Genomic DNA, 14,435 nt, shown 5'->3' with positions numbered 1-14,435 from the left:
TTAACTTCCGCTCCCTTCCCTGCTTGTGAGATGCACAAAAGTTGATTTCCAGCTGAGCGAGGCGTCCCACATGGAGGAGGTAAACCAGGGAAACATTTCTTCCAATTCACCCTGAGTAGCTGCTCTCACTGCTGTAGACTATCACTATGGCAGAGAAAAAAGGGGGTGCAAGCGCAATCTGTGACATGTAAGATGGCATATGGGAAGTCCAGTGGCCAAATGGAAAACTCTGGTTAACATTGGCCTGCGGTGCTTTGTGGTCACCTGCTGACTAGTACCGTCTCCTTCCTTTTCTGGTACTACACATCCTCCCCAAACATCTATCTTCCTCAGCAAATCCTCTTCCTTTGCCAGTCTGCTCTAAAATAAAGACTTTTAATAAAATTGCCTCCCTTTTGCTTTCACATTGTGTTTCCTCAGTACTGTGTTATTTAGATCCGTACTGGAAAAAAAAAACCTCTAGCTGCTCTGCATTCTGGCATCCGATTACTAATGCTAGTGGAGCTAGACATTTTTGTAAACACGGCTGGACTACGGATGATGTGCTTTGCTCAGGCTTCTTTATGACCTCTGGCAGGCCACTCATCCTTTGGGCCTCGGTCTCATCACAACAGGATTTTCAGACTTTCTTGCCTTTTATTTGAGGGAACCAAAGTTTTAAAAGACAAGGGGGGAACACCATATTATTATTTTCATCCTTTGCCTGCCCCTCTGTTTTTCCTGCTGCCCAGCTTCCATGCAGCTGTTGAACATTTAAGAAAAACATGTCTCCCACTGAGCGAGTTCCCTACAAATGTGAACTGAGCTTCAGGCAAGAGGAAATGTGAGTCCTGAGGTCACTCCTGAAATCAAGCCTTCGCTTGGCTGCACATAATTCTGCTGTTGTGTTTTAAGGTGATTTAGGAAAAAAAAAACATTTCCCACAAACAGCATAAAAAGAAATGAATGCTGGTGATCATGAGATGATCACATGATCTTTCAAATCTCGCTATGGTTTTCACTCATGCATTTTGAGTCCGCTGCTTAGACCCAGATCGAGAGAGGGAGGTTGCGGGATTACGGAGGGAAGGTGGCCCGCTGGTGCTGATCAGAGCTAATACTGGGAGGCCCCCATGCACTCCTTACTGCTGGTTGGAGAAGACTGAACTTTTCTTTCCCCTTCCCTGTTCACCGGGGAGTAGTATTTCTGTCAGATATGAAGGCGGCTTCTAATCTGCTCTGACCTTGGTGAGAAATTCAAGTCCAAATGTAGTAACATAGAAGCTGACAGGTCAGCCTGAAGAATTTGAAGTGGGGGAAGCTTCCTTGCCTTCTTTCTTTCTGTCTTTCTCTCCTTCTTTCACTTGAAATCTTATCAAGGATCACCTCAAGTGCAGTGGGAGCCTGGCTGGCTGTAGAAATAACACCAGCTGTGTCATTGGCCCCGCTGTTACAATGGAGGCACAGAGAGCATTTACTGGCTGGACTGACTATGTGCTACTCCTGTTATAAGTTCCTAAAGGTGGAGACCCATTGAGAAAAGCATTTTACCTTTTCATGTGTTAAAACTGCAAAAGTTCATCTAAATTTTACATCTGTACGTGACGCTTTACAGAAAGGCTTCTGTCTCCACCCCAAAGGCTTTCTATTTTTTTGTTTCCAAGACTAATACACAGACCCACACAAAGGTTGTAGGTAGTTCCCACCACTGCTGAGGGTTTCTGCCTATCAGGTGTGTTAGTGCCCTCTTCTACAATGACTAAGACAAAACCTGGCCTATAGAAATGATCTGCGTTCCCTCTACTTCTCACTTCCTCCCTGCATCAGTAATCTTTTTTATGTGCCTTGACAACAAAGGGGCTAAAAATGCTTTGAGCTCAAGTCCCAGTTCAGGAATTATTTAGAAGTCTGAAAGATGATGGTTATCCTTCTGGCTATCTTTCTTCTGGTTATTTTTCTGGAAGTGAGCTTATTTTTGATTACACTGACAGAAGGTTAAAAGCTTCTTGTTAAAAGTTGGGGTGCTGCTTTGTACTTTGTCAGTCAAGTGACCAGCCTAAAATTTCTATTGATTGCTCATGACAAAAATTATAAATTATGAATGGCTAGGGCCTATTTATTGTTTGTATTACTGCAGAAACAGGCACGTCGAATCATAGACAGACACGCCCCCCTATATTCGGCATTATATCAGGCAGAACAAAAGCGCTTTCCTTGCATCAGAGAATATACAGTCTCATTACAAAGCAGCAGAAACAGCAGACCTCGCAGCTTCCCCCAATTCAGCGGCCACGTGTGCCACGCCATGAAAGGACTCCAGGAGGAGGCATCGCCCACCCGGGGACCACCCGATGGCTCTGCGTCCCCGAGCACGGGGCCTCACCAGCGAAACCTGGCCGCCGACGGGGACACCGAACCCCTCTATACCTGCCCCCCCCCCCCGCCAGCCTGGGACTGATGGAAGCCTGGGGCGAGCGAAGCGTGCCTGCTGCATGCAAGTAGGGGGCTGGGGCAAAGGGGAGACTCTCAGAGGCAAAGCCTGATACGTCTGCAATAGATACAGATGGGCCGGTGGAGGGATACAGGGAAATGAGGAAATAATGTTGCTGAGTAATCAGTAATCATAGGTCAGCAACATCACTACCAAACTGCTGTCCCATTTTCTGTAGACGACATGTCAAAGGCATGATTTAATGAAGGTTTTGAAGGACGTTGCCTCCAGGCATCGGGAGCAGCATAGGGGAAAGCATAAAGGCTCCTGTTTGAAAATCTCAAAAGCAAATGAAGGAGGTGGGCAGCCATGACCATCAATAATACTGAAAGACAGATTATAAATATAGTGGGGTTAGATGAGGAAGGCAAAGACAAGTAAATCGTTCTTGATGGAGAGCCAGAAGAATGCTGCAAAGAGACAGGTCAAGGCAACAGGCTAGGGAAATTATCCTTGCAGCGCCATTCTGGGCAGGCACTAGCAGAGCAGGATGGTGCTTGCTCAGGCTAGAGGAAGAATGTGACAGTACTAAGACAAGAACCTGGTGCTCTCTGTGTTTCCTTTTAAATTTGTATTCCTGGTCTCTTTGCCAGTGTTGTGATCCAGAAAACATTTTGCCATTTCTTACCTGCAGCTGTAGAGGTTTACCAGATTGATTGACCCCACTCATGGGAGTAAGGGTTACATGGCCTATGCAGCTTCCACACTGCAAACGTCTCCAGGCTCGGCCAGGAGTCGTAAAACATGATGGGAAACTGCCAGGGGATCAGGTAGTCTGGGAGGTAGGAGAAGTGCATAGAGGAACTTCACATCCTGCTTCCTATTTATGGGATGGGGCTCCTGAGAGGGGACGTGCCTGCCTGGGTGGTGGGCAGAGCCAGGTGCCTGTCGGGGCAGCGTCAGTGGTCTCCCCTCTGGGAGGTACAGCCTGCTCGTGGCACCAAGGCTTTGGGAGGGGAGATGGGGATACACAGACCTGGCAGAGACTGCTGGGGTGACTGGCAAAGCACAGGCATCTCTGGGTAACACCTGAGCTTGCAGAGGATGGGGGTCCCTCAGCAGCAGAGGCTGGAAGCATATCACTGTCAGCAACAGTGGGAAGGTGTTGTCTTCACCTAGTGATGTGGACGTACAGGGCAGGTGCTGGCAATAGGCAAGGAGGAGCAAGAACTCACTTGAACAAAGCCCTGAGCAACCTCATCTAAGATTGAAGCTTTCCCTGTTCTGAGCAAGAGTTTGGACTACATGACCTCTGGAGGTCCCCTTCAACCTAAATTATTCTCTGACTCCACTCTAAATTTAAATTTAATTTTCAGAGTGGTGTTTTAGCACCTGCTGCCTCTGAACCCCGCCATTCTTGATAACATCAGCAGTGCCAAGGCATTTCTAAAAGGTCAGTGCTCTCTCTCCCAAGCCACAGGGATTTCCTCCGGGAGACAAAACAGCCTCACTCACCTGCTGCTGGGACAATGGCGTAATGGCATTACAGGGACCTTTAGTGCCTCTTTATCTCTCTCCTCTGGGCGTTCCTTCCTTGATGAGGAATTTCCTCAGAGCACTGCCTGAAAGGATTTTGGGGTGAGATGCATTTATCTGTGCAGCAGATAAAACACTGCAGCAGAGGTCACATTCTTCCATCCTTGCCACTGCCACTAAGCTTGCTTGTAAGCTGGTTCCATGCGGGTGATCTACCATCCTTGCACTTGCACACCACATTTATTCTCCTATTACACTGTATGACTACCAAACTAATAACATGAAACTAAACTACAGTCTGGGTGTAGCTTTCCCCTCCTTCACAGGAAAGCAGACCACTCGGCATTATAGGGGAATGTCACAGAATCACAGAATGGCAGGGATTGGAAGGGACCTCTGGAGATCATCTTGTCCAACCCCCCTGCTTGAGCAGGCACACCCAGAGCAGGGGGCACAGGAACATGTCCAGGTGGGTTTTGAATGTCTCCAGGGAAGGAGACTCCACAGCCTCCCTGGGCAGCCTGTGCCGCTGCTCTGGCACCCTCACAGGAAAGAAGTTTTTTCTCATGTTTAGCTGGACCTTCCTGTGTTCCAGCTTGTGCCCATTGCCCCTTGTCCTGTCATTGAGCACCACTGAAAAGAGTCCAGCCCATAATCCTGACACCCACCCTTCAGATATTTACAAGCATCGATAAGATCCCCCCTCAGTCTTCTCTTCTCCAGGCTGAACAAACCCAGGTCTCTCAGCCTTTCCTCATAAGGGAGATGCTCCAGTCCCCTGATCATCTTGGTAGCTCTCTGCTGGATTCTCTACAGTAGTCCACTGTCTTTCCTGAACTGGGGAGCCCAGAACTGGCCACAGTACTCCATATGTGGCCTCGCTAGGGCAGAGTAGAGGGGCAGGATAACCTCCCTCGACCTGCTGGCCACACTCCTTTTTATGCAGCCCAGGATACCGTTGGCCGCCTTGGCCACATGGGCACAACGCTGGCTCAGGGTCAGCTTGTTGTCCACCAGCACTTCCAGGCCCTTCTCAGCAGAGCCACTTTCCAGTAGGTCAACCTCCAACCTGTACGGGAGTCCTCTGAGCTTCTTCCTTGTTTGAAAACACAAGTCATGCAGCATTTTTTTTTCTTCTTTAGCAAACCAATTTTTCCCCCCACTGAAGAAAGAATTTTCAGCCACTGTCTCTTATAAACTTGAACACCAACACATTGTCTCCTGGAAACGCCAGTATTTTGATATGGACAGATCAGAGCCTGTACAGCAACCAGAGGTCTTACAGAGCTGACACTGCATCATTTGGGCAGTGATCAGGCCATCCAGCCAAACTCCCAGCGGGATGGACCTTTGCAGTCTCCTGCCCTTTCTTCTGTGAAGAACTGCTTGTGAGCAGGTGATGACAGTTGGACTACTGAAGCTTAACATATTTGTCCAACACCCCCTGGGAAGAGCAAGGTAAGTGAGGAACTGGTGAGGACAGAAACTATACTACAGGCTGGGTCTGCCTCTCCTGAAACAGCTCCAGGATGTCCAACAGTCATCTCTGGGTACTGCAGTAATGTGCAGCTATGCGCTGGACAACACATGACACGCTTGTTATTCAAATGAAATAATCATCAAATTCAGGACTGAATGTCAATTTCTGCTACTAGCATCATTTTTTCAATTGCACAGATGTGTGTCTTTACCATGAGTTATGGGATCCATGAAATCCTTTTCTGATCCAGATCACTTCTGTGATGTGAATGTATTAGCTTTAGAGGTTCTGCTTGTTTTGTTTATCAGTGTGATTTTTCTGGAGTATATTAGCTCCTGGGAGGTAAAGAAAGGGTTTTCTCCCAGCTAAATTTGCAAAATTTATTCCTTTCTCATTGTTTTTTCCTATGGCCTTGTCAACGCTGCTTGCAAGCAAACTATTTTTACATGGCTGTTTTTGTAATTTTCTTCCTTTTACACTCATCAGTATTTTGTTAGGCTGATACATATTGGCACCTTAGGCATATGCATTCATTTCTAACAGTGTCCTGGGATTTCTTGTCACAACTGGACAAAAGAAGGGGGAAAAAAGTTGAAGATAGCTGGTAAATACAGCTGAAGTGAAGTCAGAGCACTATATTCTCTATTCAGATCTAAGGTATGTTCTTAAGAGCTTCCCATTTCGAGAACACTTATATGATATGTTTCCACTTAGCTTTTATGCCAAAAATATCCCAGTGCGCCTCCACCGCTGATAAAAGCAGCAGGAGTGTTCATGTAAACAGGGCTCCAGGCAGCTGCGAGTGCTCCCAGTCGCTGCCTTGCACAAACCTGTGAACAGCCGGCCTAGATCAGGTACAGGGAGCCTGGGGCATGCAGGCTGGGCAGGTAGCCCCGTTCTCCATCGCGGGTGCTGGGGACCAGCCCTGCCATCCCCACCTCACTGCCGACTCCCCGGCCACCCCGCTGCTCCTCAGGTGCAGCTGGAGCAGGCAGCAGCAGCAACGCTTGTGGTCACTTGCAGGGACGAACAGTGTCAAGGCCGCAAGGAGCAGATGGGGAAAACCATGAATGAGGCAGAAGATGGCAGAATAATAGTTCACCAGCACTGGCTGAGATGCGGTTCATCTCTTCTTTACAAGCGCATCAGCACCAGTTACATCAATTATAAGTGCTTCTGGAAAAGTAGCAATTTTTAAAAGTAAGTAAATCAAGCCTTGTCCACAGACTCTGCATTTTAAACCTCATTATGAAACTTATCCAGATTTCAGAGAAATGTAAAGCTAGCTGCAATGCTAAAAGATAGTCCTGCCTTTCGGAAGGTCTGTGCTTGAACCTCTTAGTAGGAATTTCCTCAAAGATGTTTCACTGTAAATAGGTCCAGATAACATGCCAGTAGCGCTTTAATTATTATCTTTTTGGCTTCTTTGGTTTCATCCGAAGAAGTGTGTATGCATACTTCTGTCAATAGTTTCAATATTGTTGCCCCAGTGCCAACACTTGGTGATTTAGGAAGAGCATCATCTGAGGCATATGTGACTCCACTTCTCTGGAAAGGCTGTCGAGAAACAGACTTCATGCCTGAAAATCTCTTTGATATAGCAAGAGGCAGTTGCAGTGTTCAGGGCAAGGGTCTGGACAATAACTGCTCTAGCACACAGGCAGAAGATAGAGAAACACAGGCCGACACATGCCAGATTCAGGTCTGTCATTCATCGCGATTCCTTCTGTACCGACAGGGTACAGAGCATCGTGAAAGGCTGAAAGGGAACCAGCTGGCCTCTGGGCCAGGGTGGAGATGTTGGATCTCTCTCTTGACATCCCTATGCTATATTTACACCAGGAAAGAAAATAAAAGAAAATAAAGAAATAAATGCAAAAGGAAAGGAGGCGGAAGCTGTGCCCATACTAGGGATTAAACAGGGCTGGGACACTGGCCCATGGCTGCCTGCGCCACAGGCTTGCAGTGACATTCCGGTTAGGAGAGGGGAGAAGTCAGGCATGTACACACAAGCCATGCTGCGCTGCTCGACCTTAAACCCTGAAAGCAGTCCCCTGCAGATTTTGTTTCACCATATAGATGTACCTGGAGAGTTCCAGCAGAAGGGGAGAAAATCTGCATTCAGAAAATGACCAGTGGATGGGTGTTGAGTGGGGTCTCACTCTGCTGCAGTGTTTGCAGCAGCTGTGCTCTGAGACCACTGGGCATGGAGCAGTCGGTGCCGGGCTCGAGCAAAAGGACTAAAGAGCAATTTTAGAAGGGAGGAAGCAGGCTGTATTCTAGTTGCTTGCAAAGAAAGCATTTTGTGGTCAATGAGCAGTGAAAAGAGAAATGATATGGCACAGACCTTGAATTATGTCACATTTCCCTTCTTGAGAAACTCCCTGGCGACTCCCTGATCTTCCCTCCCGCTGCATGCAATGTTCCTGGCTGCTCCATTTGCCGCTGAGCCCCACAGCTGGCCCTCCCCTCGCCAAAACCCAGGAGACCTCTGTGTCTGCACCCAGGGTCCATGGCTGACAGGGAACCCAAGGTGCTCCTGTAGCAGCTGGGCTGGCCTCAGCGCTCAGTGGTGCCTGGAAAGGATGAGATGAAGGCAGGGAGAAGGGCAGATTCTGTGGGGAATGGAGGTGGTGTTGGGTCTTCCTCTACCAGAGCTGTGGGCATCGAAGGTTATCAGTCAGGACAGGCTGGGAAAGGGCTCCTTGCTCCCCGTCACAGGTGCTGGCTGATGGGTGGTGCAGGAGCATTAGGTGGCTGTGGGGAAGCTCTACAGAGACTCCGTTAGACACTACTGAAAGCATAGACCTGTGGCTCTTCTCCCTGGAGCCGCCGAGCACCTCAAGTGCTCTGTGCCTCTGGCCTCAAAGGCTGCCCGGAGGCCAGAGCATATCAGATATTGGTCCTGCAGTGAGGACCGGGGTGCTCTACCCTTCAGCATGCAGCTCCCCGGCAGCTCTGGCCTGGCAAAGCCTAGGGTTAACCACCACTTTCGGTGGGTTTCATTTCTACCTCCCTGAAGCAGGTGACCACACGACTGATTTTCACTCCCTTCTTACTTTTGCTGCTCCCCTGTAAAACAAACTCTCTTCCCGGAGATGAGGAACAAATAATGAAACATTAAGAAAACTGTTGGGCAGGTAAGTGGCTTTAGGACAACGTGCTCCCGCTGTGACACACACACACATCACATGTATAATAAAAAAGGCTGATCTGAAAATGAGCAAGCCTAAGCAGAAACGTGGAGATGTTGATTCCACCTGTGTGATCCAGGACAGCGGTTTTGTTCTGCTGAACGACGACGACTCTGGTAGGTTCTCCTATTAGCTAAAGGGAGTTCCTGCAGGGGCTTTTCCGGTCATTAACTTGGTATGTCTTGATTTTTTTTTAGGGAAAAGATTGACCAGTGTGCAGAGATCAGGCAGTTTGTAGAATGGATTTTCAAGAGAATGGGGTTATTTTTCTTAATTAACTGGTGTTTTGGTGGGTGAGGACTGGTTTAAACGTTCTAAAGTGAATTGTATATGGTTCTATAGTACATACTGTGAACTCTTCAGATCATACTTGATTTTGATCATGAACTCCATAGAGGATGGATAGATTTGTCTTTAGAAAAAAAGATTCTGTACCTACGGTGAGGAACAGTGAATGGACCCATTTGCCTCCCATGTGGCACATTGCGGTTGGTTTCTTTTAATGCACATGCTATTTCTCTGCTGATACGTTTGGAACATACTGGATAAGAGTGTGCCTATAGACACGCCGGCCCCGCTGTTGTGGCATGGGAAAGGAAGCTTTGTGTATTCCTGGCTAGGAGAGAAAACACTGTGTTCCTCCCTTTGCTTGCTTAGGCCATGTAATCTGGCATGAATTAATAGAAGGGAACCTGTCCTGCGCGACAAAAAAAGCTAGCTAGTTGGTTTTTTTTCCTCCAAAGTTGCCTAAGACATAGGACCCTACTTTTCTGCATCAACTGAGATCTGGACGTCCTTCTGGCCGACAGGCCCAGCGTGGCTGAGGTCTGCAAGCCCACGGCGCTGAAGGCTGGGGATCCCGGCGCCGAGCCCCTGCCTCCGGAGCCGGCAGAAGCCCCTCGGGGGGCGCAGGGCAGCGCGGCCGGGCGGGGTGGGGCGCAGCCCCCGGGCCGGAGTCCCCCGGGGGTGCGGGCGGGTCCCGGCCCCGGTCCCGGTCCCGGCGAGGGGGCTGAAGCGCTGAGTCAGCGGCGGTGCCGCGGCGGAGGGCCGGGGGCCGGGCGGTGCCCCCGCCCCGGCGCTGCCCGGGAGGGGAGCGGCCCCGGGGAGGCGGCGGCGGCGGCGGCGGCGGCGGCGGCGGCGGGCAGGGCGCTGCCCCCCTTGGCCGCTCCTTATCAGCCCGATTCGATGCTGCAAGGCGTGTCCGGGGCTCTGCTCATGTGATGGAGCAAGAGGCAGACGGGCGGGGGGACCAGGGGAGGAGGTGATTTTCCTCGCTGGCTCTCGCTCGCTCTTTTTTTTTTTTCCTCTCATTTTTTTTTTTCCTCCCCTCCTCTCGCTCCCTAAAGGAGTTTGCGGAGAGCCGGGCTCCTTCATTCCCGGCTACGCCGCCGCCCTCCGCCAGCCCCCGCCCGCGGCTCCGCACGGCCGCGGGGCAGCGCCATGGGCGCCGGCAGCTCCGCCGAGCCACCCGCCCCGCAGGACGGGGACGGGGCCGCCGCCGCGCCCTCCCGCACCCCCCCGGAGCCGCTACCGGCAGAAGAAGCGGCGGCGGAGCCCGCCAAGGTAAGGCAGGGGCGGCGGGGAGCCGGGGGGGTGGGGCACGGACGGACACACACGCGATGGGGGGACGCGGGGCGGCGGCGGCGCTTCCCGCCGCACCCCCAGCCCGGGGAAACTTTCCCGCCGAGGCGGCGGGCACCTGCCGCGGCCGGCGGGCACCCTCCGGGCGGGCGGGGAGCCGGGGCGCGGCGGCGGCTGCGGGGCCGGGACTGCGCCACGGCCAGCGCCGCAGTCATAAAACTCCCGGCGGCAGCGGGGGGCGAGGGCGGGGGCGCCGCCGCTGCTTTTGTGTGTGCGGCCGTAGGGGGGGGACGGAGGGCCGCACCCACCCGCCGCGGGGTCTGCGCCAAGAAGCCTCCTGACTGCGGTCCTGCAGCGGTAGCCGGGGCTCCCGCGGCGCTCCGCAGCCCCCCCGCCCCATCCCCTGCCCTCCCCGCCGCGGGCGCAGGTGGGAGGGGGCGCGGCCGGCCCGCCGGGTGTGCCGCGCCCTCAGACGGGCGCCAGCCTCGGGGTGTGTGGGGGTGTGTGTCCCCCCGCCCCGTCCCGCCCCCCGAGCCGCAGCCCCCCGCCCCGCCGGTGGGCTTCCCCCCGGGGAAGGCTGCGGCGGGGGCTTCCGTGCTCCCCGGTGTCGTACCGCATCGGGGGGGGGGGGGCGGCTCGCTAACTCCCAGCCAGTAGGGAGTAGGGGAGCTCTAGGTATGTGTTATTCTTAATAAAGAGGTTGAAGAATTGAAAGAAATTCTTTTAAAACATGTCTGGTGTTTAAAAATAGATTATGAATGAACCCATTTATCCCTCTGGAATAGGCGCGTTTAGGGGATTCTGGGCCTGAAAGGGAGGTTATGTGCATCTACGTGTTTACATAGCGTTGCTTTGGGGTTAGACCTTAGTTTGTCAGCAGAGAAATAATACCGCGTTATACTGAGATCCCCTTCCTTAGGCTCCTCAGAGCAGGGTTACTCAGAAGTTGCTGTAGCTGGTGTGTGGGTGTGTTAGAGCTTGAGAACTGGTTATGACTTTGTTTCTTTGACCTTGTGGTTCAGATTTAACTTTCAAGTTGAATTTCCCATAGTTCCTGGCTGCCACTAGACCTCCTTGTGCGTGTTTTGACAGATTTGAAAACCACGTTGAGAAGGAACTTGAAATTAAATTAGATTTATTTTATTTTCTTTTTAAGCAAATAAGCATTAGGGATTGGTGTTGGCTAATAAAATATTTAGCAGTTGTATTGGGCAATTTTAGACTTCAGATGCTAAGATTTAGACCCGTTTGAATCCACAGAGGGCAGGCATTTGGCCACTCTGATTAAAAATGAAGGTAGTGTCACTTTCAAGAAGAGGTATAACATTCATAGCCATATTAATCCAGTTATGGGAACTAAGACCCCAAAAAAAGATAGCACCATTGATGCTGTTCTCAAATACAGAGGAAAAAGTTTTCTGATGGATTTTTACCTTGTTATTTAAGTAAAACTGTTTAAAGGTAGGGAAGTTCTTTTATCATGTCACTGCTGTAAGAAGTTGTATTACTGCTGTTCTTCTAAAGCAAGTCTTTTTGCCTTACAATACATTAAATAAAAATAGGTTTTAATGAAGTTTGGTCTTACTCTTTTTTTTTTTGTATCTCATTTAGTCTGTTCTGACTACAGTAAGGTAGTTTCATGCAGACTTGTGACACAATTTTTCATCGTTATTCCTTTCAGCCCTTTGAATTTGAGAATTACCAGATCCTGCAATGCCCCTGGAGAATTCTGTCAAAGAACTAATTTGTTTGCAGAAGATACGCTGGGGGCGTTTTGAAGGATGGTCTTCTTTCTTGTGCTTTCTGAATACAAATGCTTATCACAACCCCTTCTTTTAGAAGAAAAACTTTGAAAAATTATTTTAGTGGAATCCAACTTGAGTGAGCCTTGGCGAGTCAATCGCAAATAAACTGTCTAGGCAACTAGGCTAATATAGGTTATAAAATTTCACAGTGGTTGTGCTTTTTTGTCACTTGAAATTCCTTGAAATATTTGAGTTTCTTTCATGACATAGTTGTGTTTTGTACAAGATGAAAAACCTCTTTGCCCTTTCTTCTAGAAAGGGCCAAATTTATAGTCATTGGGCTGTTTTGTTAGTCACATGTGACTCTTTGGCCAGATACCAGCTTTTGAGGTGTCCTGGTTACTGGAAGGGGGAGTACATGTTTCAATGTTTCTCGCTTCTACAGCCCAGGAGACGTGAGAGACTCTGTAAAGCACTTGGTCTACAGTGCGAGAGGTATTAGGAGCCTTTGGGTGTTGGCTCACAAGCACCGCAGGTTCCATGTGGGTTCAGCGGGTTAGGGGCTCAGCTGTTCACCCCATCCTTTCACAAGCTGTTGGTGAATTACATATAAAGCAGCTCCAGAGCTTCCAGCCCAGCATGTTACTGGGACCTGAAACCGGTGGGGTTTTTTACTGCAGCAGACAAGGCTTGAACTCTGGCAGTGGAGGAGCTGCTCCTTATCTTGCACAGCCACCCTGCTGCAGGAAGCCCCCTCTGCAGGGGAGCGTGGCAGATCCTGGAGGAGCTAATCCATTTGAATGCCTGAGCTGAATTCATCGGATTTGTGAATCAACACCCAAAGCTCTGCTGAAATCAAGGGACAGGGTGTGGTCCCACAGAAGGCTCATCTGTCTGATGGCTTTATCTCCTTGCTGTTTGAGCAGCAGTACTCTTTTTTTCCCCCTTCTTTTCTTCCACCCCTATCCCTCTTCCCTGTCTTGCCCCAGATGATGCAGTCCCACCTTACACCGTGTCCAGTCCTCACATCACCTTCAGGGAAGAGTGGATTTTTTTAATTTTTTTTTTTTTTTTTTTTTGCTGGGCTAGTTCCCTGATGTATCAGTCAGTTCATTGGACTCCTACAATGCTCAGGTGAGAGCCAGAGCCTGGACGAGGCAAGCATCTGCAGCAGGGCAGGAGGGGAAAGGAAAAAGTTTTCCCTGTTGGTGGCAGTGAGCTGGGAGACCTTGTCAGCTTGTGACACCTCCCTGTCAGGCTGCACTGAGCAGCACAGGGGCCTGAAGCTTGGCCTGAGAAGGATTTAACAGATTTCAGTTCTGACAGTGCTAGAAGTAGGAACAAGATCTTTTTAGTCACAGAGGAGACCAGACAAACCTCGGGTATCCCAGGACTGAGAAAATCTTTGAGGTGCCGGATGGGATGGGAAGCTCCTGCCTCTTCCCTAGGGCACCTGCAGCTTCCCTGCTGCTGCTTCTGGCACTGGGCAGGCTTGTTCAAGGAGCTAATCCCCTAGAAAGCTGTTCACCTTCTTTGGCAAGATCATTCTCTGCTGATTTAGCAAGATGTGTTGGCTTCTGGGACTCGGAGCAGCAATACTCTCCTGCAGAAGCAGGAGGTGCAGGGGAGCAGGCAGGACCTTGTGACCGGGACTGGGCAGGGAGCTGGGTGACACTTCTGTTGGTGGCAGCACGTGGCTGGATTGGTTCGGGCATCTCCACCTGGTGAGCTCCTGCTCTGTTCATAGCAGTGACACGCCTCTCACCCGACTTTCCATTTGGATGCTGAGCATCAGGGAGAGCTGGAAAAAGATGCCAGCGCACTGCCCCTCCGCAGCGGTGCCCTCTGAGGTCCCGCAGGGCGGAAAGCAACTACGAGCCACGTGGGTGATGCAAGAAGAGCTGCGTCATCCTACCAGCATCTTGGCTAAAGCAATTGCGATCGTCCTCTGCTTTTATTTTATTTAGAAGCTCAAGATACTGGTTTTAATACAGGTTTCTTTCTGTGGCGCTGCTGAGGGAGCAGAGCTATGTTGGAACAGCTACCTGAAACAGTGTACGGAAACTTCTAAAGAGAGAATCCGGAAAAATACTGGCATGCTAATAAGCTATTCTTGCAGCAAAATCTGGGTTTGGCAGAGGTAATCTTTTATGGGAATTGATGGCTTTGAAATGTCGTGTGGTGAACTCCTGGCTTGCTCGCATGCAAGGGCCCCCACTCAAGAGCAGTGACTCGTTCAAACGGTGTTTTCGGGATGGTTCCCATTGCTCAGTAGTAACTTGATTACGCTACCTGCCTTGTAATGAGAGCAAGTGTCTGCTAGACAGTAAATATTTGGAACTGTCTCCTCTAAAGAGGTTACCAGCTGAGATGTCAGAGTGTCTTATTGTCTGAGTGCCTGACAAATAACAGCTGGGACAGACTTACATCTGCTGTTTAAACAACTGCGTTCTGGTGAGGGAGCTGAGTCAGTCTGAAAATACTACACT

The 14,435-nt window shown here is 50.3% G+C and overlaps 1 protein-coding gene across 1 annotated transcript in view; it reads left to right on the top strand.

Moving 5' to 3' along the window:
* Nucleotides 1-9,927: 9,927 nt before the first annotated feature.
* Nucleotides 9,928-14,435, top strand: part of AKAP12 (A-kinase anchoring protein 12) — a 31,564-nt gene continuing 27,056 nt past the window's right edge. The window contains exon 1 of the mRNA XM_075087931.1: nucleotides 9,928-10,183. Within this exon, the coding sequence (XP_074944032.1) occupies nucleotides 10,061-10,183 (123 nt within the window). The 5' untranslated portion in view covers nucleotides 9,928-10,060. The remainder of the gene's footprint in view (nucleotides 10,184-14,435) is intronic.

This window comes from Phalacrocorax aristotelis, chromosome 3 (assembly GCF_949628215.1).
Source record: "Phalacrocorax aristotelis chromosome 3, bGulAri2.1, whole genome shotgun sequence".
In the NCBI taxonomy this organism is placed as follows: Eukaryota; Metazoa; Chordata; class Aves; order Suliformes; family Phalacrocoracidae; genus Phalacrocorax; species Phalacrocorax aristotelis.
This window is presented reverse-complemented; position numbering and strand designations above follow the sequence as displayed.